The 24,103-nt window shown below is 32.2% G+C and overlaps 1 protein-coding gene across 2 annotated transcripts; it reads right to left on the minus strand.

Annotated features, from left to right (window-relative positions):
- Window positions 1–775: 775 nt before the first annotated feature.
- On the minus strand, window positions 776–15,489 carry Tm2 (tropomyosin 2). Of its 2 annotated transcripts, XR_013260490.1 has the most exons (8): window positions 15,313–15,489; window positions 5,509–5,665; window positions 4,435–4,694; window positions 4,236–4,353; window positions 4,055–4,156; window positions 3,802–3,979; window positions 2,621–3,202; window positions 777–1,287 (listed from the first exon to the last, which is right to left on the minus strand). XR_013260490.1 is itself a non-coding variant. In XM_077428965.1 (7 exons), the coding sequence occupies exons 2-7, from the start codon at window positions 5,620–5,622 to the stop codon at window positions 1,205–1,207; spliced, it is 855 nt and encodes a 284-aa protein (XP_077285091.1). In that variant the 5' UTR covers window positions 5,623–5,665; window positions 15,313–15,489; the 3' UTR covers window positions 776–1,204. The 2 variants fall into 2 exon arrangements, 1 of the variants encoding a protein (XP_077285091.1); XM_077428965.1 differs by lacking the exon at window positions 2,621–3,202 and having other exon boundaries at window positions 776–1,287.
- Between the last annotated feature and the right edge of the window lie 8,614 nt (window positions 15,490–24,103).

Below are 24,103 nucleotides of genomic sequence, written 5' to 3' on the forward strand. Positions count from 1 at the left end.
CCTCTTAAATAGCTCGCACGACCCAATCGGGGTCCGCCCGGCAAATCAAATGTCAAATAGGTTGCCAGTAACAAAAATAAAATTTGATAGCGAATTTATTATAAAAAATAAACATTGATTACAATTTATTAGTTTTAAATTGCTATATTACGACTAATAAATTGTAATCAATGTTTATATATAAGATAAACCAACCCTAACTTAACCTAACCTAACCTAACCTTTAAATATTACCAACCCTAACAACCTAATGGTACGAACTCAGCACCCGAGCTCTATACCGAGTAGCCATTGACAAAATAAGAATGGGACATCTATGTAGTTGCCGTCGTTCTGGGAGGACATGGCACATGAAGAAGAAGAACAACATAATCTTAAATGAATAAAACCAACCCTAACTTAACCTAACGTAAACTTGATTACAATTTATTAGTTGTAATATAGCAATTTACAACCAATAAATTGTAATCAATGTTTATTTTTTATAATAAATTCACTATCAAATTTTATTTTTGTTGCTGGCAACCCATTTGGCGTTTGATTTGCCAGGCGGACCCCGATTGGGTCGTGCGAGCTATTTTATAGATTTTAATATGAAATTAAATGTCGCTTTGACATACATATGTCGTGTAATTTATTTTACAGCCGCGCAAAAAATATTATCCCTTTAAAGAATTGGTCCTAACAACACCGATCCAAGATTGGTTTAAGAAGAGACGTAGGAATAAAATTGTTGAAAATTTTTGCATGATATAACAATGAAACAATCAATTTTTATAATAAATACTTTATTTTAGTTTTTAAAAGAAATTCGTAACATAATTTACATTATATAAATTTTTAGAAAAAAAAAAGAATATGAGTGTAAGTACTTGTATATGATGTATGGCATTGTACGCGTGATTATCACACAGACACAAATTAAAATTAAAAAATTAATTAAAAACTAAAAAAAATATTTGTTGAAGGTAAATAAATACAAGTTGAAGTCCCTCGTGCGGCGAGTGCGCGCGCGCACTCCGTTCACGTGGAATATGCGGGACGAGACATATTTTCTTTTATTACATATTTATTACGATGATATATATATATATATTATGTTGTATGTACACTGTATTTGCAGGTGTGTAGTGTGTTCGTGTATGTGCATATAATATATGATTGTGTACTGGAAATAATAAATAATATGTGATTTATCGCGGAATTAATATCCGGCCAACTCAGCGAATGTGGAGTCCATCTCGTCGGCCAAGCTCTTGTACCTGTCCTTGTTGATTCCGAGCTCGTCTGAAAACACACATGTAAATCAGCATCTTTCGTGTCTAATTTGACCGCAATAAAGGTTAAACTTATATTATAGCTAGATTGATATTTCTCATACCAGGCATTGATCCAAATTTGCCATTTAGGGGCAATAGGGTAGCAATATTATAAAAAAATAATAGTATTAATAAATTTGAATATATAGGTACATACATACATACATATAACATGATTGAGTTCAAAATTGTGACCAAATAAATTTATAAATACCTACATATATTGACCAAATCTCAAGCCCAATAGCACTGAGCAACAAAAAAATCATATTTTTGAGTTGATCATTCTTTACTACTAAACCACTAAAATCAAATATTATATATACTTTTTGTTGTTTCGCTCTCGTTAAGAGATATGTATATATGAGCGTTTATAAAATGCGCAAGTTTACAGTTTTTTTGCTTTTGCCATCCTCAAAGTGAGTATGGAAATCAATATTCGGAAAATCACTATTGATAGTGATTTTCAATTGTTTCAAATACTTTTAATTAATTATTTAAAAGTCAAAAATAATCAAGCTATTTTGCGTTTATTTGGCCAGTTTTTTTTCCACCGCGTTTATAAGGATTGATTTTCTTTATCAATGGTTATTTTTTATCTAAACATTCTAATTCAAGCGGTAAATGATTGTCAAATTTAATAATGATTGATTAACTCCGCTCTGTTTATTTTTTTTGTCCTCAATCTAATCTTATTTATTATTATAAGGCAGTATCCGAAAAGTGTATGAAACAATTCAAAATTTAATTTTCTTAAATATGTTATTCATCTACGTATTTTTTTTTTAATAAATTCCTAGAACCTAAATTAAAAATTGAAATGTGTAAATTAATACCATTTATAATATTATAGAATTATTTATTAATCCGAAATATATTGTTTTGAGCTCAATCATATATTATTTAAATTTAATATTATGGTATATTTTAAGCGAGGAAGTAAATTTTAAGGTAAAACTTTAAAGGTTAAATCTAATACTACATGTTTTCATATTATACTTATTCTAATAAAATATAATATTTAATTTAAAATTTTGATCACATATCTATATTTAAATTAATACTTAAATTTAATTTCAGAAACATATAACATATTCAATTAGTAAGAAGTAGCTTAAATGTAATATCATTAGAACATTCAGAAAAAATTTTGACCCAAAAATTTATAATAAGCTATGGCGTTTTAAATCAAATAAATACGCCACTGTACGTAAGCGACTTAAGCAAAAGCGACTTTTCATTTCTGGAAATATATAAATTTTTATTATCATTGTTAAAAAAATATAAGCTTGAAATTATACCTTTATGTTATCAGTCCTCTGCAGTATAGCGACATAAGCGACAGTAGTCGTTTTGAAGAAGATGTTAGTCACATAAGAAATAGATAGAGAGTATACGTAGAAAGACAGATAGATAGATAAAGAGAGATGAAGATGTTTTTAATTTGTTGTAGAGTATGATTAAAAAAAATCTTATTCAATAAATGAAAGTGCATTAATGTTTTAAAATAATAACAATAATTAGGAAAATGAAGCATGGTTAGGAAAATGCAAGTGAAGCAAAATTATTAAGGTTTTTTACTGAGAAAGCATGATAAAAGGCGTTGCCAAATAAATGCTAAAAAATAATTTAAGGATTTTGGAGAATGTCCGCGCGGTTCCTGGGGCGTTGGGGGGGGCCTCCTCGGTTTGCTTGGAGCTTTTTGAATTTTTTTTGATATTTTGTTTTGGAAACTGAAAAAATGGTACTGAAAAAAGAAAATGGTAGGGTTTGTGTGCATAACTATGGGATTTTGGGTCGTTAGTATCCCGTGAGCTCGGCGAATGTGCTGTCCAGGTCGTCGCATATCGATTTGTATTTCTCCTTCTCTTGGAACAAATTGTCTGCAAAACAGCGTTAGAAACGTTATGCCGACCGTTTCGAAAAAGCGAATTTCAATTTCAACAGAAACACGTTTGCAAAATTTCAGTCACTTCCACTCTATAGTGAATGCGAGTAAATATATTTAAAAAAAAATGATTGGAGTAATTATTACTGCAATTTAAGTCAGATATTGATACTGTAATTACATATGTGTATTAATTGTGATTAAAACAATTGAATTGTTCTTAATATACAAAACAAAAATCAAAAGCATTTAAATTTGAATGTCTTTCTAAAAATAAACGACACGTTCAAATCGATGACGTTTTCTTTTCATTGCAATCGTGTTTCTAATGAAAATTAGCTCTACCTCAAATTAAAAAAAGTAAGCAAAATTAAAAGCAATATTAATTCAGACGACACATTACGTTAAAACAAAGACAAATTAAATTAAATTTTTCAATTATTTAAGTTACAATTAAAATTAAAAAGTTGTAATTTTTTAAACGTGTGAATTTAAATCGTTTAAATTTAGAACAATTAAACTTAGACAACATAAGATAGGTTTTATTATGTTGATTAGAAGACGCATGGATGAAGCGCCAGATTTTGTACGCACCTTCGAGCCTGTCGACTTCCTTTTGCAACTTCTTAACGGTCTTCTCGGCGAACTCAGCACGAGCTTCAGCTTCCTTGTGTTTGACGGTGAGGGTTTTCAGTTGCCTCTTGAATTCCTCAACACGTTGGTTAGCCTTCTCTTCTGATACTTCCAGAGATTTGAGGGAGTTACCTACGACCTATTTGGCAAAACTACCGTTAGTTCTTTGGACCTAAGAATAAAATATCTACATATTAGTATGTAAATGCTTTACCTTCAATTCTTCTTCGAGCTCCATGATCTTGGAGTCTCCAGATTTGACACGGTCCTCAGCAACTTCCAACTCGTCTTCAACGAAGGCCAGCTTGCGGGATACCTTTGTTTCACACGATACAAGTTTTAGATACATAGATAGATTAAAATATAATATATTTATTTACGGAAGTGAAAATTACCTCATCTGATTTGCCGTCAGCGTCTTCAGCCAGAAGCCTAGCTTCTTTCAATTGGTTGGTGAGTTGGTCCATACGCTCTTCATCTTGTTGGGATCTGTTCTCCAATACTTTGCACATACTGTAAGATACAATAATGGTTTTATACGTAGTTCGAGTTATTTTATATAAAGTTGTAGTGGATTTGTGATGAAAAATTTACCGGTTGTTCTCATCAGCGGCAGCTGAGGCTTCAACCAACTTGCTGGTGGCAGATCCGAGCCTTTCCTCTGACTTCTCGAGGTCCTCTTCAATCTGCTGTACCTTCCTGTTTTGGGTGGCCATCTCAGCCTCGGTGGCGGTGAGCTGCTTTTCCTTCTCTTCCAAGTCCTTGTTGGCCTGCTCCAAGTTGTTCTTGTTGTCAATGAGGTCCTGCTCTACCTGAGCGAGCTTCTTCTGAAGCTCACGCACTTCCTCATTGATCTGAAACAAAAATACATTCACATATAAATTTCGATAGAGCTCTTTAAAATATTTCATTACTTCAAATACAATATCATGGATGGAATTTTTAACAAAGAGATCAATATTTTCAATGAACATAGAATATTCTATCAAAATGTGAGTTAAACCCCCCTCATCCCCCAAAGTTTGAATTGTTTGAATTGCTAACGAGAGTCAATAGAAGCTATGTTGAATAAACGGACTCTGTTTATTTTGGTTACCATATCAATCAATCAGCATTTAGTATTTGCATTATAGTAGTTTTATTTTACAAATATTCGAAGGTTGAAAAATTTAACTTTATAAACATATGTAAATCCACTTTTCTTCATTTCGAGAAATATCTCACAAAACTTTAAATATAATGCATTGAACAATATTTTAAAATACTGGTAGCCTGTAAAACATTTAGTTTGCTTTTCCAAGAATCTGGACATATCGATTAAAATAAGTGATAACAATTTGTGAATTAAGTCAAACAGAAATAGTGTTTTTGGAACTGAAAATCAGATTTCCATCACTTTCAAATATAACGGCTCATATGTAATATTAATTATTTCTAAACGACTATTATTATTATAGTACGATTATTAAAATATGATTTTCATAGCAGTTTTCCTATTTAAATTGACTTATATATTTGAAACTTTGATAATGCCAAATTGTTATATAATCTTATTTGAACATTTAGAAGTAGAAGTATTAGAAACGCAAGAATCCCCAATAGTTTTCAAGTTTTACGATCTGACATGTTAACCTCAAGATGGACATTGAATTAAATTTTTCTATTGACCTTGTCAGCTCTGAGGTTAGCATCTTTAGCTTGTCCCTCGCAGGTATCTGCCTTGTCCATGGCATTGTCCTTCTCCAGCTTCATCGCCTGCATCTTCTTCTTGATCGCGTCCATTTTGGCGGCTGGGAGTGTTCTACTGCGCTAGGAAAAACTAAATCTGAAACAAAGACAAAGAATTATGCTTAACATGACATTTTTATCGAATTTCAGACATTTTGGTGTTGTGGAATTTCAATTAGGGCGCGGTTGGCACTGGGCCGAGACCAGAATCTGACACCATTACAGCTTCCACAGGTAAAGCTATTTCGGGCGCGTTACAGTGTGCACGTTTGCGATTCGAAGAATCTCTTTATGCAACCGTTCATATGCACTTCCGGGTTGCACGTGTGTGCGTCATCAAACAAAACGCTGACTCATGCGAGAAAACCCCGTGGCTTAGCGCAATGCCGATATTTTAAAATCACCATCACAAGAACGTTTCAGCGAGCAATTTCCCACATACTATAAAATCAGCTCACTCAATATGAACCATTCCAAATCGAACAAACAAGAAATTAAACCAGCTAACTAAACAGATTCGTATTTCCCTTACATTTCAATAGATTCCTATTTACATACATAAAATTATTACCGCGTTGAATATTCATTTGGGGTCTAGACCGCACCGACGAGAAGGCTTTATATACATATTAGTTCACTTTTATCATGTTCATATAATTCATACAAATGTCAGACCCAACGTTCAGTTGCAAGAATTCTTTTTTGTCTATAATTAATGCTGTCATAGTTACTTCACGTTGCACCTCAAGAACTGGGTCATATTATAGAATAGCGTTCCATAGTGTGCATACTCCATTTATGAAATTGTCAAAAATACTGAGATCTGCGAACAACACGTGATATTATATGATTTTACACGACACGTGATATTATATGATACATGCTGAATATTGTACACAATTTCCATCCGTTGTATCATTCTCTTTGACGTTCCCAAATCCCTCTCCTGTTATAAAAGCGATGCTAAATATAGATTTTTGAATTAAATATATGTCGCATTCAATACGCCAAAAACCGACGCAGTATTTTGATTGGTGTATATTAGGGGTAGGAAACCTTTTCCACTAGTATAATTTATTTGCCATTAATAAAGAGTTTCACTTAAAAAAATTCAGGTCCCCACATATATGAGTTTTAAATTTATCTCTTGATATTGATGCTATTTTCGATTTTTTTTTACTGGAACCTTTTGTATATAATATTATTTCGTTAAATGTTGTCAGTGTTGTCATATAGCATACGAAAATGATACTAATTGGCAATTCGTGCACGATGTCGCCGCTCTAGGTATGCCATGTTTATTTTCATTGTTTTGTATGTAAAAGTCAATTACATAACATGCTGTATTTGCTACAAATATATTCAAAAAAAGACATAACTAAATGTATACAGTATAATATGTACGAAGTAAAATAATCCCACAAAATAATAGAATAAAAAAATAAAGTCAGAACTGAGGAGTTTAAGATCTTGTACCGTTTTCGAAATATAAGTGGAAACTTTATTAATACTAAAACGTCGCATAATTGCCAATTTTATTAGCATATTCAAACTCAGTGGTTCAAATTTGATATTCGTGTTTTCGTTACGTTCTATGCATTTACACTGTTGTATACTTAATTTTACTAAAAATAAGAGAAGTATTACAACCAAAACCACAAACGATAAAAAATTAACCAACAATAGGAATCATTCTAAAATATTTACGTACAATTTTAATGACTTCCTTTTTCTTATCTCTTAAATTTGATACAAAAAAAAACCACTTGAAAAATATGCTTATGGTTGTCAAACCCATGTCAATACTTAATATCACATACTTTCCGGAATTATATTCTTTGAGAAATCATACATATTTGTACAATATTGACTAGTTATTTGTTCACGTATGCCTGAACTGAACAATGGCGAATTTTCTCCGAAGCGATTCGCCATTATTATACTGAAATAGACACGAACTGCCCGAGCCAGAAAATCGTTTTGCGTCGAAGTAATCAATGCCAATTTCAATACACAAGTTCATAAGAAATTAACAGCTCGTTTAAACCATCATTATCGTGACCGATGATTATATCTATACATACATACAGATTTCGCATAGGAAGTAGTAAATCCAAATTAAGCGGTCGTATAACTAAGAACACGTCCAAGTTCAATTTTGCGGGGCCTAAACATTTTGTACGATTATCATATGTATAATAATTCAGGATCAGTCGCCATTGTTCGCATGCAAAGAGGATTCGCATTCTACGGTATATTTTAGCAGCTTTGGGGGAAATTGATCGTTATTGTGACACGCCGTTAAGGCTCTTATGGCGAATCTGACGTATTCGAATTTCCCTCACAGCAACGTGTTGTTATTACTTGTACCGAGGTGTGACATAATTCATAATTTGTACTGGCGTCGCATAATTCTAAATTCGCAGAAATGCGTCCCTTTCAGAGCTTAAACAGAGGCAGTGTTTCTGACAATTGGAATTTGAAATAATGGTGAATTGAGTAAATCAAATATACTTACATATGAATATATGAAATCTTGAACAATTTATGTGAGGTTAAAATTCAATCAAATAGAGTTTTGCGAGATTTGTAGGTAGAATGCGGCACAATGAAGTGGCGGGTTTTCAGCGGAAATTTTGTTGAAATGAATTTAATAAATTTAATGTTTTCGCTTTAAGCAACAGAATGTTGATTACCATTTTGTTTTATTACAGCTAAATTCAAATATTATAACCAATTCTTAAAATAGACGCTTTGTAAATTATTTGACGTTGTTTCTTCGTTTGACGTTGAAATTTTCGGAAAGCTGTCTTGAAACGTGTTTCCACTTCACATTTTGATGGATTAATTTATAAAATTATAATTTTATTCATTAAAAATCACTAAGCTGTTTATACATTTTTATTGACAAAAAAATATTAATATAAAATGAAATATGGATATGTTTCAGTCCAATTCTTTCATGAACACACTAGTTTGTCCGTACACAAATTATTGATTTTAGTTTAAGTGCTAACAGTCGAAAGCTATCTCACCAGGTGTCACATGAAATTTTTAGCTGTCAAAACTTTTTGAAATGTCAAAATGTCAAGTACAGGGAAATCTCATGGAAACCGCATAACAACGCTGCTATAATTCCCGTTTCCGCTCATTTTTTTTTAAATATTGCAACCCAGGGTAAGAATATCTACATACATATACATATCCATTTATACATATACGTACCATTTTAATGGTTTCGCCTTCTGTTGTCAGGGGCATCAAGCTACTCAACCAGATTTCTATTAACTTGGATTTCTATTCATTTGAGATCGAATAGTGTTCTATTATTGTATTTATTTATTTTTTCCTTCCTATTTTATATAGTTTTTTCTTTTTTGTTTAACCATAGTGACGACTTGGAACTATTTTGTAAAGTCACTATGGCAAAATTGTAATAAATAAACAAATATATAGAGGATGGGACAAACGATTGATAATACTTAAGCTTATGCCTAGTAATTTGTGCATGAACGAACTAATTCTTTAGTCAATTTGTTCTTTTGTGTACACTACAACTGACCAGATTGATACATGTATGAACAAACTATTGTGATCATGAACGAAGGAAATTTAGACTTGGACTATAACATACACATAAAATATATCGACTTCTGTGATTAGATAGTATCATAAATAAAGGCCTAATATCCAATTATGTATTGAAAGATTTATGTGCTTTAGAAGCTCTATCGCCAATCTTTGTACATATAATACTAAATATGTACATACATACATACATATATATATATATATATATATATATATATATATATATATATATATATATATATATATATATATATATATATATATATATATATATATATATATATATATAAAATGAATAATTTTACTTTCATTATATATGTATTGAACATTTCATATAAAAATGAAAATTTTCTTGACAGGATAAAAACCTCAAATTTGAAATTTCTAACGAACACAATACTTTATATTGATACTTTGTATATGAATGTACGGAGAAAAAGCAAAAGGCTGAATTTATTATATTCAACCCCATATATTATATTATACTAGTGTTTTTACCCGGCTTCGCTCGGTATTTGTAATATAAACCACTTAAACATGGCCAATCTAATAGTAAACATTTTATTAAATTTATTTGAATAGTTTTATTTTATTTGAATATTCATTTGTTTTTTATTAAATTGAACGTCACGGACTCTACGAATCAAACAAACAAACATAAATACATAAAAAGTCTCGTTAGAAATTATATATTAGATTATCGCCTTTTCTGGATGACTTAACAATTATTTTGTGTGAAAATTAAAAAAAAATAGATTTAATTGTATGCTGTGTACGGTATGTACTGTAGGTATAAAGAGATTCGGAACATGTTGTTTTTCTTTAGGGAGGTTATGAAAGGAAAATGTTCATTAGATGAATAGTAATCTAAGGAGTCCAGTTAAACCAGTCGTCGGTCAGTGTGGCCAGCTGTCGCCAACATTTATTTTGGCCGACCGTCGTGAATGTGGGCCGACCAGTGTTTACGCGCGAAAATCCGTCGTGGGCATTTTCTTTGGATATCGCATGAAATGATCGAAAATAGTATGCGCGAAGGCAGAGAGAGCGAGAGAGAGCCAGCAAACGAACGAGCGACGGGAATCCGACGGCTGAACCGAAATAGACCGCACCAAGTATGGACGCCGACACGCGATACGATGAGCTAAACGCGCGTACACAACGCCCTCTACCAATCTAACTGGACCTTTTTCCAGAAATCAGAAGCGGCCGTTGAATTACTAATAGTCCACTGCTACGATTCTATGAAACCGATTAAAATTTTCCTGCATTTCTGAGGAATTCAAGCTTCGTTTTGGAGCAACGACACTCGCCAACCGAGCGCATAATATCGCAAAATGTTCAAATCGCATCAATGTCAAGTAAAAATTAACATCGAATCGTATCACAGATCTTTTTTCGACTAACAGGTGTTGCCATCTATTACGAGTTGGCATATTCGATCGATACTGTCACTGAGTTTGGCTCGATCTTGCGTTTTTGACCGACATAGATGTCTTTTTCGGTATGCACGTTGACAATTGTCGTATTCCTCTTATCGTGTGATTCATTTATACTGTTCAAATACGCGCGAGGTCGAGTGCAAAATTCATGTTGTGAAACGAAACGTGAAGATTAGGTTTCTTGTTGCTTTGTGAAGTGTGGTGGTGAACCCGAATCATTTCGACGAATTTATGACAGCTCTGCAAACAACCGTAAAATAGTTTTTCCTTCAATTTTCCGCAAATTCCGGATGACGTGGATGTCGATTTTGCTTTTGATCAATTTAGATCATCTTCTATCTGTATTCTGAATTATTTTTACTCCCAGTTCAATCTTAAATATTATTTTTTCCGCCATATTATGTATAAATTAAGAAATATACAATGTATAGAAACTCTCGTGAAAAATGTTACAGAACAGATGTTGATTTCAAGTTTATGTACAATGTACATACTTCCAACGAATAAATCCGCGGTTGCTTCGCAATATCACGTTCAAGACAGATTAAAGTCCTATATTTGATCCGTTTATAAAATTTATACGGCGTCTTTACTAATTGGACATCAAATAATGGAAATAAATATTTTATTTTTGTTGACGTTCCTTCAACGAGACTCGTTAATTTTGAACAAGCTAGGGCTACAAAACCAACGAATAATGAATGATATGGCTCAATTCAACGAACGACCTTGACCTCGAATGAAAGAAGGTCCCCCTCTCCTTTCTTAACTTTTTGCCCTCTAAAAATTGAAGTTTTCTTGTCCGGAAAAAACTCGGAAAAATTTCGGACAGAATTAGCGATTCCAACAAAAAGCAAACTCATGATTAAAAATATACACAAAAAATTTTTTATTCATTGTGATAAAAATTTTAATGCTTCTTTGCGACCTTGTAATACTTTCAAATTACATTTCACTCAACGTTTCAAAATTAACATTAGTAAGTAAGTTACTCTCAAATATTTACACATATACATACATACTGCTAAATTTAAACGGTTCCAGCTGTTCAGCAAATATCAAAAATAAAATAAGCCATGTGTATAAAATAGATTTCGTGGCGTAGGTGACCATGGTTGACAGGGATAGATTCCAGCTTGAAAATACGCAATTATAACACTTACTCAGATGAATATACATTTAAATTGTATGACCAAACTACTCATATATTAAATTTATAACGGTATTATTTTTATTTCATTAAGCTATGACCTTTACAATTGACGTTAACCGCATACCAAACTTGACGTACGTTTATTACATATGTCACGTAATGTGATGATTTGTATACACAATCCGTATTTCGCACATCGACGATACCCATCTCGTATTAGCATAATGAAAGAAAATCTAGCCTAAAATTATATACGTGCGAAAATTGCGAGGAAAGCTTAATGCTCCCATCCTGGTTTTTCCGCGACACGTGAAAAGCCTTTTGAAATGTATGACAATGGATTTTCCTCTATAGCGCCCCCTTTTCTTTCATTTTATCCGACACACAATGCGTTATAGCCAGGGGGATATCATTATCATATACATAAAAGTATAAAATTACGACTGTACATTATGATAATTTGATCATCTTACTCGATCGCGTTCAAGATGTGGACCGTTCCGGACCCGCATAATCGGAATACATGCATAGCGTTATCGTTATCAGTCATTTCTAAAATTATTCGCATTATATTCGGTTGATGACCTCGAAAATGAACTAATATCATCTCGAAATCTCATTTCAAAATAAATTCGAAGCATTCTGTCTTTCTCTTGAGTTTTCCTAGCATTTGACAAGGATTGAATTAGAATTACACCCTAAAATCGCTTATCAAGTGTGATGATTACATACCATAGAATTTATATGGATATTCCCGTACTAATATTAAGTTGATTGTTTTTTTCTAATAAACTTTTATATAGTATTCACGTTTAGTAAAAAGTGTTTTTGCGTGTAAAAATCCAAGCGTATTATCGTATAAAATATTAATTTCAAAGTTCGATATCTTATTATGGACTTTCGTACGAAGTTTTATTATTACAAAGCAATTTTACAATTGATGTAGCCATCGTAAAACTTTCCAGTAAAGAAACGATCGATTATTTATTTGGGTCTATATAATCGACCCAACAACGATAAAAATAATACATCTACCGTTTGCTATTGTTGAATTTTCTACTTTAAATGGCACAGTATAAAATTTGGATGATAAATTACTACCTTCCCTTGAAGCAGTATTTCATATAAGAGGAAAGCATACATAATGGTTTGAAATTGAATTCATCAAATTGTAAACTCTCTCAAAATAGTATAGCTTTTGTGACTGCTGTTATGAAATTCAATCCGTTTATTGTCACAGGGTAGATATTGCTTGAAAGCGAACGCTTAATTTATTTATTTCATGAATAATAAGTTCGTTTTCGTTTGAATTTGATATACATATTAAATATTCGGATATTTGTATACCGTATTGAAGAGCTTTTATTATATATCCTTTAATAATACCAGACTCTTTTAAAAATATGATAGTGTCAATTATAAAAGATTGATTGCCACTATGAACTGTGCATCACATATCACATTTGGATGGATGTGCGCGAATTTGATTGATCACATATTGTATAAAAACGATCTATTTTCCTCTGGAAAAATAAACGTACTCATATATGATATCCTCAAACGTTTATTCGACTGAAGAAAATGCGGAAAATTTTAAAAAGTCCTCGGTGAAAAAAATACTGCACGGACAACTCGGTATCAGCGCGGATCGACTTGACGAAAATAGATGGTCGCGGATCGATTCGCACAATTCGTTCCAAGGCCACACTGTCGACGTGCTTTAGCAAAAAATACATCAATTAATAGTCGGTTTAATGTAATCGATGTCATAAAAAAGCTCCGGTTTCAATGCTGGTCGGAAAATTCGCAACGGCGAGAGGGAGGGTGCGAAACCGTTATCTCCTGCAAAGCGTCCCATTTCGAATGGCGCTTTCGACGCTTAAACAAACGATTGGTTCCGGTTTAATTTCGTGGTTGTTTTATGGACCAACCCCTTCAGATGACGGATCGAGTTCAAAATTTAACGTTGGCAACATTACGCAATTCGGAGCTCTCGTCGATTGCAATGTGCTGGGTCTATTTTAGTATATCGCACACACTCGCTCGTAGACGTGATACGCGAGACGATTTATATTTATATATTTTAATATACGGTGAATATTAGCCGTGCAATGAATTCTCGCTTGTAGAATTTACGATAATTTAGTTTGGTTTTGATTTTTTTTTTTTTTCAAAAATTTTCTGGAAAACTTTACAACATTATTTCTATTTACACGTATAATACATACATAAAACATAAAATATGTAACATAAAAATAAAAATAAATGAGTAACATTTACGAGTGAAATAGCATTTCACACAGAATGAACCTATTATGTAGAAATATTATATTACACAAGACGAACAAAATTTGTTTTTTTTTTTAATTTTAGCTTCTCAGTAAATAATTTCACTGTGATTTTAATACTTCTATAATAGGCTAATTGTTTTGTAGCCGAGTTTTATTTGCATGAAGTCATCAAAATTGATATATAAAAAATTGATTCTGAAAAAAATATATGAAAATTGATTGAAAACCCTGAAAAAGTTTTTCACCTACGAAAATTCTCTAAAAATATGTTCAGAAAATTGAACAAGGCTACAAATTGAAAATATAATAAACTAATTAATTACACTGAGCAATAAAAAATCACGTTTTTGAGCTACCAGAGCGAAGACTAATCAACTAAGTTTGATCCGCTGACTTCGAATATGATAGTGATTTTTGTTGGTTCACTCTAGTACATGAGAAATGAACATTTAAAAAAATGCGCAATTTTTACAGTTTTTTTGGTTTTTGCAGTCTTTAACTCAACATCTAGTATTTCTGCGCTCAAAATGAGTATTGAAATCAATATTCAGATGTTTTTTCTGTTGATTGTGATTTTTTATTGCTTTAAAATACTTTTAATTAATTATTTACCAAATTTTAAAAGTCAAAACATATCTTTTTTTACACATTTTTTTCCTAGCTATTGTGCGTTTAGTTGGTCATAAATTTTATGTCGCTACATTTATAAGAATTAGATTCTTTTTCAGTATTTTTTATTTTTTTATCTAAACATACTAATTCGAGCGGTTAATAATTTGAAATGTTTTTGAATTATTTAAAACACTTCAAAACTTTTTCTACTAGCTTCATATGGAATTAGTATTTAAATAAATAAATAAAAAACACTATTTGCCAGACATATTGACCATCTGTAATGTCAGAACTGAAATACAACGGCTGAAATTTAAATATCCAAGAAACTGTCACTGAACATGTATCGTCTACGAGACCACTTGCTTGCGGCAAAAATAGATCTAGTTTACGTACCACCCGACAAAGAAAAAGAAAGGAGGAAAGAAAATAAAACCAAAGGTGTCCTTAGGACAACGCACGTTCGTCACTGACTAAAATAACAATGCACACGTCTCCACATAAAATATCTTCAAAGTTCGCACTGAATATCGAGAGAGCACTTCTCCGCACAAACGAGGGTCTCGAAACTCGGCACAACACCCAAGTAGGAGGTAGTAGAAGAGGTTGGAAAAAATCGCCAACGTGGAGGATGGCACTCGCGTGGTGATCCCCTTACCTGATGATGCGAGCTCGCCGGCAGCACAGGCACTGAACGACCGGACAACAGGGACCACCACCGGCGCCTATTTTTGGCACCACCGACGAGCACCACCAGCGCCCAACGAAAATAAGCAATCGGCGTCGGCTTGCACCCGAAAATCGACCTGTCGACCACTCGAGATCCCTTCGAGTTGGAAAATCCTCGACGGGATTCAAGGCCGGCTCGCTCGACCGAGCGGCAGGCTCGAAAACTCGCGCTCGACCACAGCGGATGACAAACTTCTATCCAAAATTCTTATTTCATTTTATTTTACATTAATTCTTCTTTTATACGATACAAATAAGACCTCTTTATAATTGGGTCTTTTAAAATTTCAAATTCCTTGACGTTTTATTTGATTTATCTTTACAGGTTTAATAAAAACGCTATAATTTGAAAGCTACTATTTTCAGAATAACTAAATGATTACTTTATCCACTTAATTTATACAAATATAGAATTTAAATTAAGAACTTCATTAGGCAAATTGAACTTGTTTCTTGGACTTTTCAAACAATATACATAGAAATAAAACTTTAAATTGATTTGCTATTTCAAAAATATATATTTAGACGAAATTCTAAAAATTTCTTAATAACACCAGCCCTTCCACTTTCCTGTCTGTCCCACGTCGTACAACTTATGTGTAATTACTTTTCACGTTGGTTTTAATTAAAAGCTTTAACACGGTACCTAGGCGTCGAAATTAAACTTTATTTTTGAATATATTACAATTTAGGCTCTCATAAATAATTGTTGCCCAAATATTATACATACATACATACATTGTAGTTATGTTGAGTATTTTGAAAAATGGTTTCGTTTATTTTTCAAATATTCTTCATTATGAGACTAAGAACTTTAGAACCATTATTAAAATAAAAATAAAATTCTTCAAACCCTTTAAATAATTTAAGCAAAGTCTAGATAAATATAAAATCCAAATCAAGAGTTTACTGGAAAAATTATCTGAATTCATTGTTCAAAAGGCTCAATACTTAAATTGAAACCACCTGACAAAATCATTTTTGTCATGGAAATCATTGCCTCTTGCATATTCCTGTCAAAACACAGAAATATTTACAGAGAAAACCTTTAACACATCTAAATAATTAAAATTGTTTGAAGTAATGAAAAAGCTAAGCTCAAAATCAAATATGAAATTAATATAACAAATAATAAGGGGATGAATCAATAGAAATATGATATTATCGACGTTATATGTATACTGTAAATAATATATAGTATACAGGACCGACGAGAGGGGAGGGGGAACTGGGGTAAAGTTCCAAGGCCTAGACTATCAAAGGGCCTCGTGTCTGGACGATCGATACTGATATTTTATAATTATTTATTTTTTTATTGAAAAAAAAATTATTATTCTATATAAAAATACATATATTTATTTGAAGCTAAATGTTTACTATTTTTCGATCCGCGCATTCTTTGCGCCCATGTGAAATCGTATCTGTTATATCATACTTTTTTATTCGATTATTTTAAAAGATTAAATTTTTCTAATACTTCTGATATATTTTTCGCATATTAAAAATATGCCTATAAGATCTTTTTTTTTTGGTTTGTCATATGGTCCGGAATTATTTCTCCAGGCGCCGGAATTCCTCTCGGCTGCCCTGTATGTATTATATACATAATATCGAATAAATACACAGATGATTTAACTTTGTCAATTTCCGCGTATCCCGTTATGTAAATATCCATTATTTCATGTCCCGATTGGATTTATTCAACTTACAAAATCCAAGGACACACCCTCGGGGATATTTGTCAGTCAACGTATCAGATTCGATACAATTTACATCAATCACTAAGTGAACATAACAAGAAATTTCAAATATTCTATCGGATCTCCATGGGATGAAAAATAATTACATATTATATGTCCGATATTCGACGTCATTCTATGATATGTAGGTATAGAGCCTGAGGTATTTTTAGTGGTAGATATGTGTGTGTGTGTGTGTGTATGTGATCGAAGGTTTAATTCGTTTATTGTGCCCTAATAAAGTTACGTTTGGGTTTTGAATTTGGGTTTTGGACGACGAAAGTCATTAGTGGGTTACGCGAAGTCGTTAAAAGCTTTCCCATGTAAAGCGACGAATATTTACTTTTGCGATTATTGCATTTAATTGTTAAAATAATCAAGAGATACTCATAATTTTCTTCTGTATTTTATATACAGTTTTATTTTTAATATAGTAAATACTAGTGATAAACCCGATGAAAACTTCCTCGTATGTATCATAGGTAAAAACTGCCTACCGACCTACATATAATATAAACAATATAAAACACCAATAGAAAAAATAATTTTCAATAGATGGTGCTAAATTCTCTTGGCACTATTTTCCAAGAGGAAATTTTGATAACAAACAATATACATACATATACATACCTATATATACCTATATACAAGTTTTTTTTGATTCTACAAACCAAAACTTACATACATACAAAGTCTCCTTCGAAATTATATATTAAAGATGTAATTCGTTTTGGTGTTCTTGATATACATACATTTCGTATGTGGATTTTTAATGCAATATTGCATGTAAGTACATATGTATCAAATTAGGACGTTTTTGTATTACAATATGTATACATTGGTATGTATTTATGGGGTGCACCTCACGGGATCGAATGTGAAATGCACTAAAAACCAAATATCGGAAGGCAAAGATCGAAAATCGAAAGATCAAAAAAAGGGTGCATGGTAAACGATACATACTCACTTGATTTGCACGAGCAGGATACAACAGGAACAAGAGGAACAGGCTTTTCCTCCCGTATTAATATGCGCGCGCAGAATACGGGAGGAAAAGCCTGTTCCTCTTGTTCCTGTTGTATCCTGCTCGCGCAAATTAAGTGAGTGTGCACATACGTGAGTATGCACCCTTTTTTATCTTTCGACTTAAGATCTTTCGATTTTCAATCTTTGCCTTCCGATATTTGGTTTTTCGTGCATTTCACATTCGATCTCGTGGGGTAGACCCGTATTTATGTACATCATTTATTATGTAAGATATAACTTTAAAATTGAAGATTCTTCCATCTTATGTATGATTCTAGGGAAATTTTCAAATTAATTTATTTTCTTCAATAAACAAGTGAAATTCAAATTACAAGTTTCGTCAAATGTTTTGTTTAATTTCAACTTTAATTAGGATGTTGTTTTTAAATCCAAACTTTAATTTCAAAATTAGAATGATTTAATCCTAATGAAACCAATCCGCACTATTTATTTTTTGACACAAATGCATAAATATTTTGTGTAAACGCATGCATGTTGTTTTTATCCTTAAATTAATTTTAAATATTTTTAAAATATCTTCCAAATAATAAATTTAATCTATACAACATACGTATGTTGCATGTTAGCAAGAAAACTCTCACAGACGTGAAATTTTCAACTGCCTATAAAAGTTTTCCAGGCAGCTGAGCACAAAGAGATATGAGCTTAACGCGAATATCTTTCTTTTCATTTTTTACGTATATTTTACACGTAAATCCCTATAAAATAAAACGTGGAAATATAATATTATATAGACTCATGAGTTAAGATATCCTTATTCAAAGTCGTCAAGTAATAATGTACTGAAAATTTTCATATGCGTTAAGTTGAGCGTGCGCCCCCAATGGGGCACCTCCGAGGAATGCGGAGCCACCGCCCCCGGTCGCTCGTTCTGATTTTGGGACGGCATGAACCCCCCTTCATCCGGTTCTAATTTTACCAATGCGGCGGCCATCTTCCATATTTCATTCACAAATGATCTCCGATTTCAGCGCTGAAATAGCGTGAAAAACCAACATCATCGCTATAAATTAAGTCTGCGAAAAGGAAACTCGGTATCAAACAATATCCCTCGTCTGATTAGCTAATTGTATAATAAATCAAATGTATAATAAAATCCATTCTAGTATGTATGCTTAGGTACGTTTCCGTTTCGGCCGACGCGGGTGCTGCTAAACAATAAATAAATCACAGGTTAGGTACATCAGTGACACTTATTGTTCGACTCAAAATAAATGTTAATGGATTACACAAACCCTGGCAACTTTCCACGTGTCATTATGCGCGCGTATCTTTATCACTCGAGAGTTTCAAATTTTCACTGATGTCCTTACGATACACCTTTAGGAAAGATATAAAAATTTTGGCCAACCCTGTGTCTAGAGGCGAGCTGAAAAGACATCTAATTAATCACTACAGCAAATTGTTTCGGGCGCTTTGAAGTCGTCTGAAACAATTACTGCGAAACCACAGTGTTGCTCCAGGAAATTAATTTAATGTCGTGCAATGTGTGACAAATTTTTACCGTATTGAATTCCGTTTATGACAATATGAAATTTAAAGCATCATACATATGTATATGTATATTACATATTTACATAAATACTTAAGTAGTTTATTCTTCTGTCTAAATATATTCACATTTAGAAAAGTATTTATATACATATAATACATCTTAGAAAAGTAATAATATATCAACGAGTTTTCATCGGAATATCTAATCACATTTGTGATTATCTAATATATAATTTCGAAGAGACTTTGTATGTATGTAAGTATTGGTTCGTAGAATCCGTGACGTTAAATTTAATAAAAAACAAATGAAAATTGAAATAAAATAAAAATATTCAAATAAATTTAATAAAATATTTATGTACATTAGATTATCCATATTTAAGCGGTATATATTACAAATTTTATACCGAGCGAAGCCGGGTAAAACCACTAGTAATATAATATAGTAGAAAATGAATTTAGTTCATTATGATTCCAGTAGCTAAAACTACTGTTTCAAAACATATGTACACACATATATGTACATATATGTAGGTATACTATGTATGTATTTTCACCTTTTTTAATATGATTTGTTGTGGTAATATAATATGGGAACAATTTAAACGTCCATTTTATAAAATAAATGTGCAGTTAAAAAAGCAATTTGAAAATATTTCGTACATTAAAAATAGTTTCTGTACATTACAAAAAATTTGTGCCCTCGTCAAACTGCTGGTTAGATTTAGGGGTTTTGTGACTCCAAATCGATCGTTTCTCTATCAGAGTTTGCCAATTTTATCTGATCATTGTTGAAACGGTTCCTGAAAATTGGTATTAGATCATTTCCTGTTGTCAAAAAATCTGTGTGTATAATTTGTAAAAATTATGCACAGTAATCTGAAATATATAGATATCTCTATGGACATCTCTATAATTTCGTGTTTTTTATATGTATAAAAATTGCAATAATAATTGTACACAAAAATCTAAAAATAATCCATAGATGTCTCTATGATTATTATTTCTGTATTGATTAATTGTTATATGCTATGTATTCTGATTTTATATGTATTATTGTATTTCTGACCGTTATCGTACACTCGTCGCATTTGAGCGATCTGTAATGACGAGTGTAGGTACATATATTGATTGTAACAATAAAATAAAATAAAATTTCTAAATGTCGGATACAGATTGCAATAGAAACTTTTCTTTGATCATTGAAAAAAATATTTGCTACTTAAAAAGCGGATGTTTGATACTTAGTAGATGTGTATTACAATGACCAAAATACGAACCGACAACGACCAACGCTTCTCTCTACTGGATTCCTTCTTTTTTACTCTTCAGCTTACGACCTTAGACACCTACGACCTTAGCTTCGACTCTACGACCTGACATCATCATTCATGTTCATTATTGTATGTACAATATTTATAAGTAGACTGAAATTTTAGCCAATTTTAAAGATAGCTCGTCAATATATTCGTATCGTCCCAAAAGCCCAATTGACTCCTGGTGGGATATATGGGTACTGTAAAATCTCGATATAATGGGCTCCATTTTTTCGGACATAAATATTCTTCATTATTCCTCGATTTCGTTTCATTAAAAGATCCAGACGGACCTTAAAATTTGCATAAATTGTGGGATGTTTAATAATGTTCGAAGACTTACAATATATAATGGGAAGACTTGGAATCTAAATTTAATCCTCACTTTACTGCATAACCTACATTAACAATAACAATGCTGTGGCAAATCTGAACATCACTACAAAATACGTTTAGGTGTAGATATTTATAATTTGTAATCGAAAATCTGCTTAATGCATTTTAGGTCTACATGTGTGTATTTATAAAAAAAAAATCAGATTTACCCACAGGTGGTAAACTACTTTGATTAATTTCAAATTGTAATCTTTCAAAATTACAATTTGAAATAAACTAAATGAATAATCTTATTTTTCTTTGTATCTGTCATCGCTTAATCGGCCGAAATGTGTATAATAAATTGAGTGAGTTTTGTAGCACCCATTTTGGAACTGTTCCAAGTTGTATGGAGCGGAAAGCCACCATCTTTCACTCTCCCCGCTTGCATTGCATCAAATGATGCAATCTTGCTTAAGATGGACTTCCTGATGAAGTTGTATATTTGAAAGTGTCACTTCAAAATGAAAGACTTTCGACAGCTCGTAAAAGCATCAATAAACCTTTCAAAACAAAATAGGAAATTTGTGTGTATATACATAAATGAATACATAATAGCCAGTAGCATAGCTCGGTCGTTAAGCTTCTGCTTAGCGTCGAGAGGCGCCGGGTTCGATCCCATGAGCTGACCTCGATTGTAAGAGAATTTTTCTGAGTATATCTGTAGTGCTGCTGGTCAGACCTGGATATTTGTGACTCCAGGTCGATCGTTTCCTATCAGAGTTTGCCAATTTTCTCTGATTTCATTGTTGAAATGGTTCCCGGTAAAATTGGCTAAATATCCTTCCTACCTACTATGTTACCACTATTCGAGATTGATTAATGTGCAATAAAATTTATGTACAATTCATAGATGTCTCGTTAATTTGCGAGTGTTTCAGTGTCTCGTAATTCAGCGACTTGTATAGTAAAAAAAATGCTGCAATGTTTGTAATTGGCCAGGAAGGCGCATTGGGGTTACCTGTAAGGCCTTCCTGGTATATATGTAAAAAATAATAATAATAAATAATATCATATATGTATGTATGTGTATATTTACGTGCACTGCATGCATATCACTGAATCCATTGTGCTTTTATTCTTTCATTTATAGAATATAAATATGTATAATTTAGTGAGCAAATATGCTGATACCAGAAAAGCAGGGATTATTTGTATCCATCTATTTATTAAAGAATTTTAAGTTCCTATAAGTAAAACTATTCTTCTATTTTAAGTTCTTATTTTATTTTAAAACTGTTCCTATAAGTATTTTAAGTTCTTAATTTTGTACTGCAACTCTCAATAGATAAAGTATATATGTATACATATGTACATAACTTCCAAGCACTTTACATATGCATGTTTCAAAATTTCGTAAGAAAAATTTCTTAAATTTGTAAAATTAATATATGTATGTATACCTATCTGGGAGCTGAACGTTGTTTCCGACTAATTCTTATATTCAATACTTATACATTTTGCATGTATGTACATATGTACATAACTGAGAATACTTTTATCATTGTTACATATACATACTATGTAGTTGCCTAATGATACAAAATATATATGTATGTACATACAGGTTTTGCTCTTTACATTAACAAAAGGAAGGATGGAGAGTTTTGATGAATCCTAAGACTGCTGGAGATCGTGAGAATATCATAAACGGAGATATTCGTGTTTTGTATCATGTAAGTCGAACAAGGATTCCTTCTTCTTAAACTGAATTGGAGTCAATTTATTTTTAAGCTATCAAATGAGCCTGAAAAGCTATTCGAAAATCATTAAAATTTGGATAACTTCTACATATTTTGAAATTAATCTAATTATCTCCAATCTACATACGCACTTGTTGAGGTTTTGTTTGTAAAATTATTCGTAAGTTCCGTTTAAATATTAAAGAATGAAACATTTTTTGACAAATTTTTATAATAAACTAGCTGAACCCTGCATGCGTTGCAATGCCACAATAACGCATGTAATTCCCGTTCCCGGTGTCTTTCCCTTTCTCGTTCTCGTTCCCGTTCCCGTTCCCATTTTTCGGAACAACGCAGGCGGCGAACACCCTGTCGAAAACATTCGAAATTATAGCGAATGACACTCATTCCCGTTTTTCCCGTTTCCGTTCCCGTTTTTTTTCACAGTAATCTTCCCGGACATGCATACAACAAATCCTGAAAGTTCCATCGTAATCGCTTCAGTGGCTTAGGAGCCTATTCGAGACACACACACACACACACACACACACACACACACACACACACACACAGACATTCATTTTTATATATATATAGACTAGTGGTTTTACCCGGCTTCGCTCGGTATTTGTAATATAAACCGCTTAAACATGACTAATCTAATAGTAAACATTTTATAAAATTTATTTGAATAGTTTCATTTTATATAAATTTATTTGAATACTCATTTATTTTTTTATTAAATTGACTGGCACGAACAAACAAACATATATACTGTCTCTTTCGAAATTATATGTATACCAGAATCCGGTGCCTGCGCCCCCAGGGTCTTCACCCCCCGAGACTTCGCCCCCGGCACCCTTGGAGCCTTCGGTGGCCCCCAGGGCCGGGGGCAAATTTATTTGAGTCGAAAAGAAAATATATCGTCATAGAAACTTGCTTGTTTATAAAGTTCCCAACGACAGTTACATATAAATATAGAAAGTCTCTTTCGAAAGTATATACATACATATTAGATGATAAAGAAAAAAAGGTGTTCAAAAAAAGAAAAAAACATAAATTATTGC

This window comes from Arctopsyche grandis, chromosome 4 (genome assembly GCF_051622035.1).
Source record: "Arctopsyche grandis isolate Sample6627 chromosome 4, ASM5162203v2, whole genome shotgun sequence".
In the NCBI taxonomy this organism is placed as follows: Eukaryota; Metazoa; Arthropoda; class Insecta; order Trichoptera; family Hydropsychidae; genus Arctopsyche; species Arctopsyche grandis.

Coding starts and splice junctions, on each gene's coding strand:
- Tm2 (XM_077428965.1), bottom strand. CDS start 5,622: ATGGACGCGATCAAGAAGAAGATGCAGGCGATGAAGCTGGAGAAGGAC. Junction 4,354..4,434: donor GCCGCTGATGAGAACAACCG/GTAAATTTTTCA, acceptor TGTATCTTACAG/TATGTGCAAAGTATTGGAGA. Junction 1,288..3,801: donor GGAAGTCGACAGGCTCGAAG/GTGCGTACAAAA, acceptor GTGTGTTTTCAG/ACGAGCTCGGAATCAACAAG.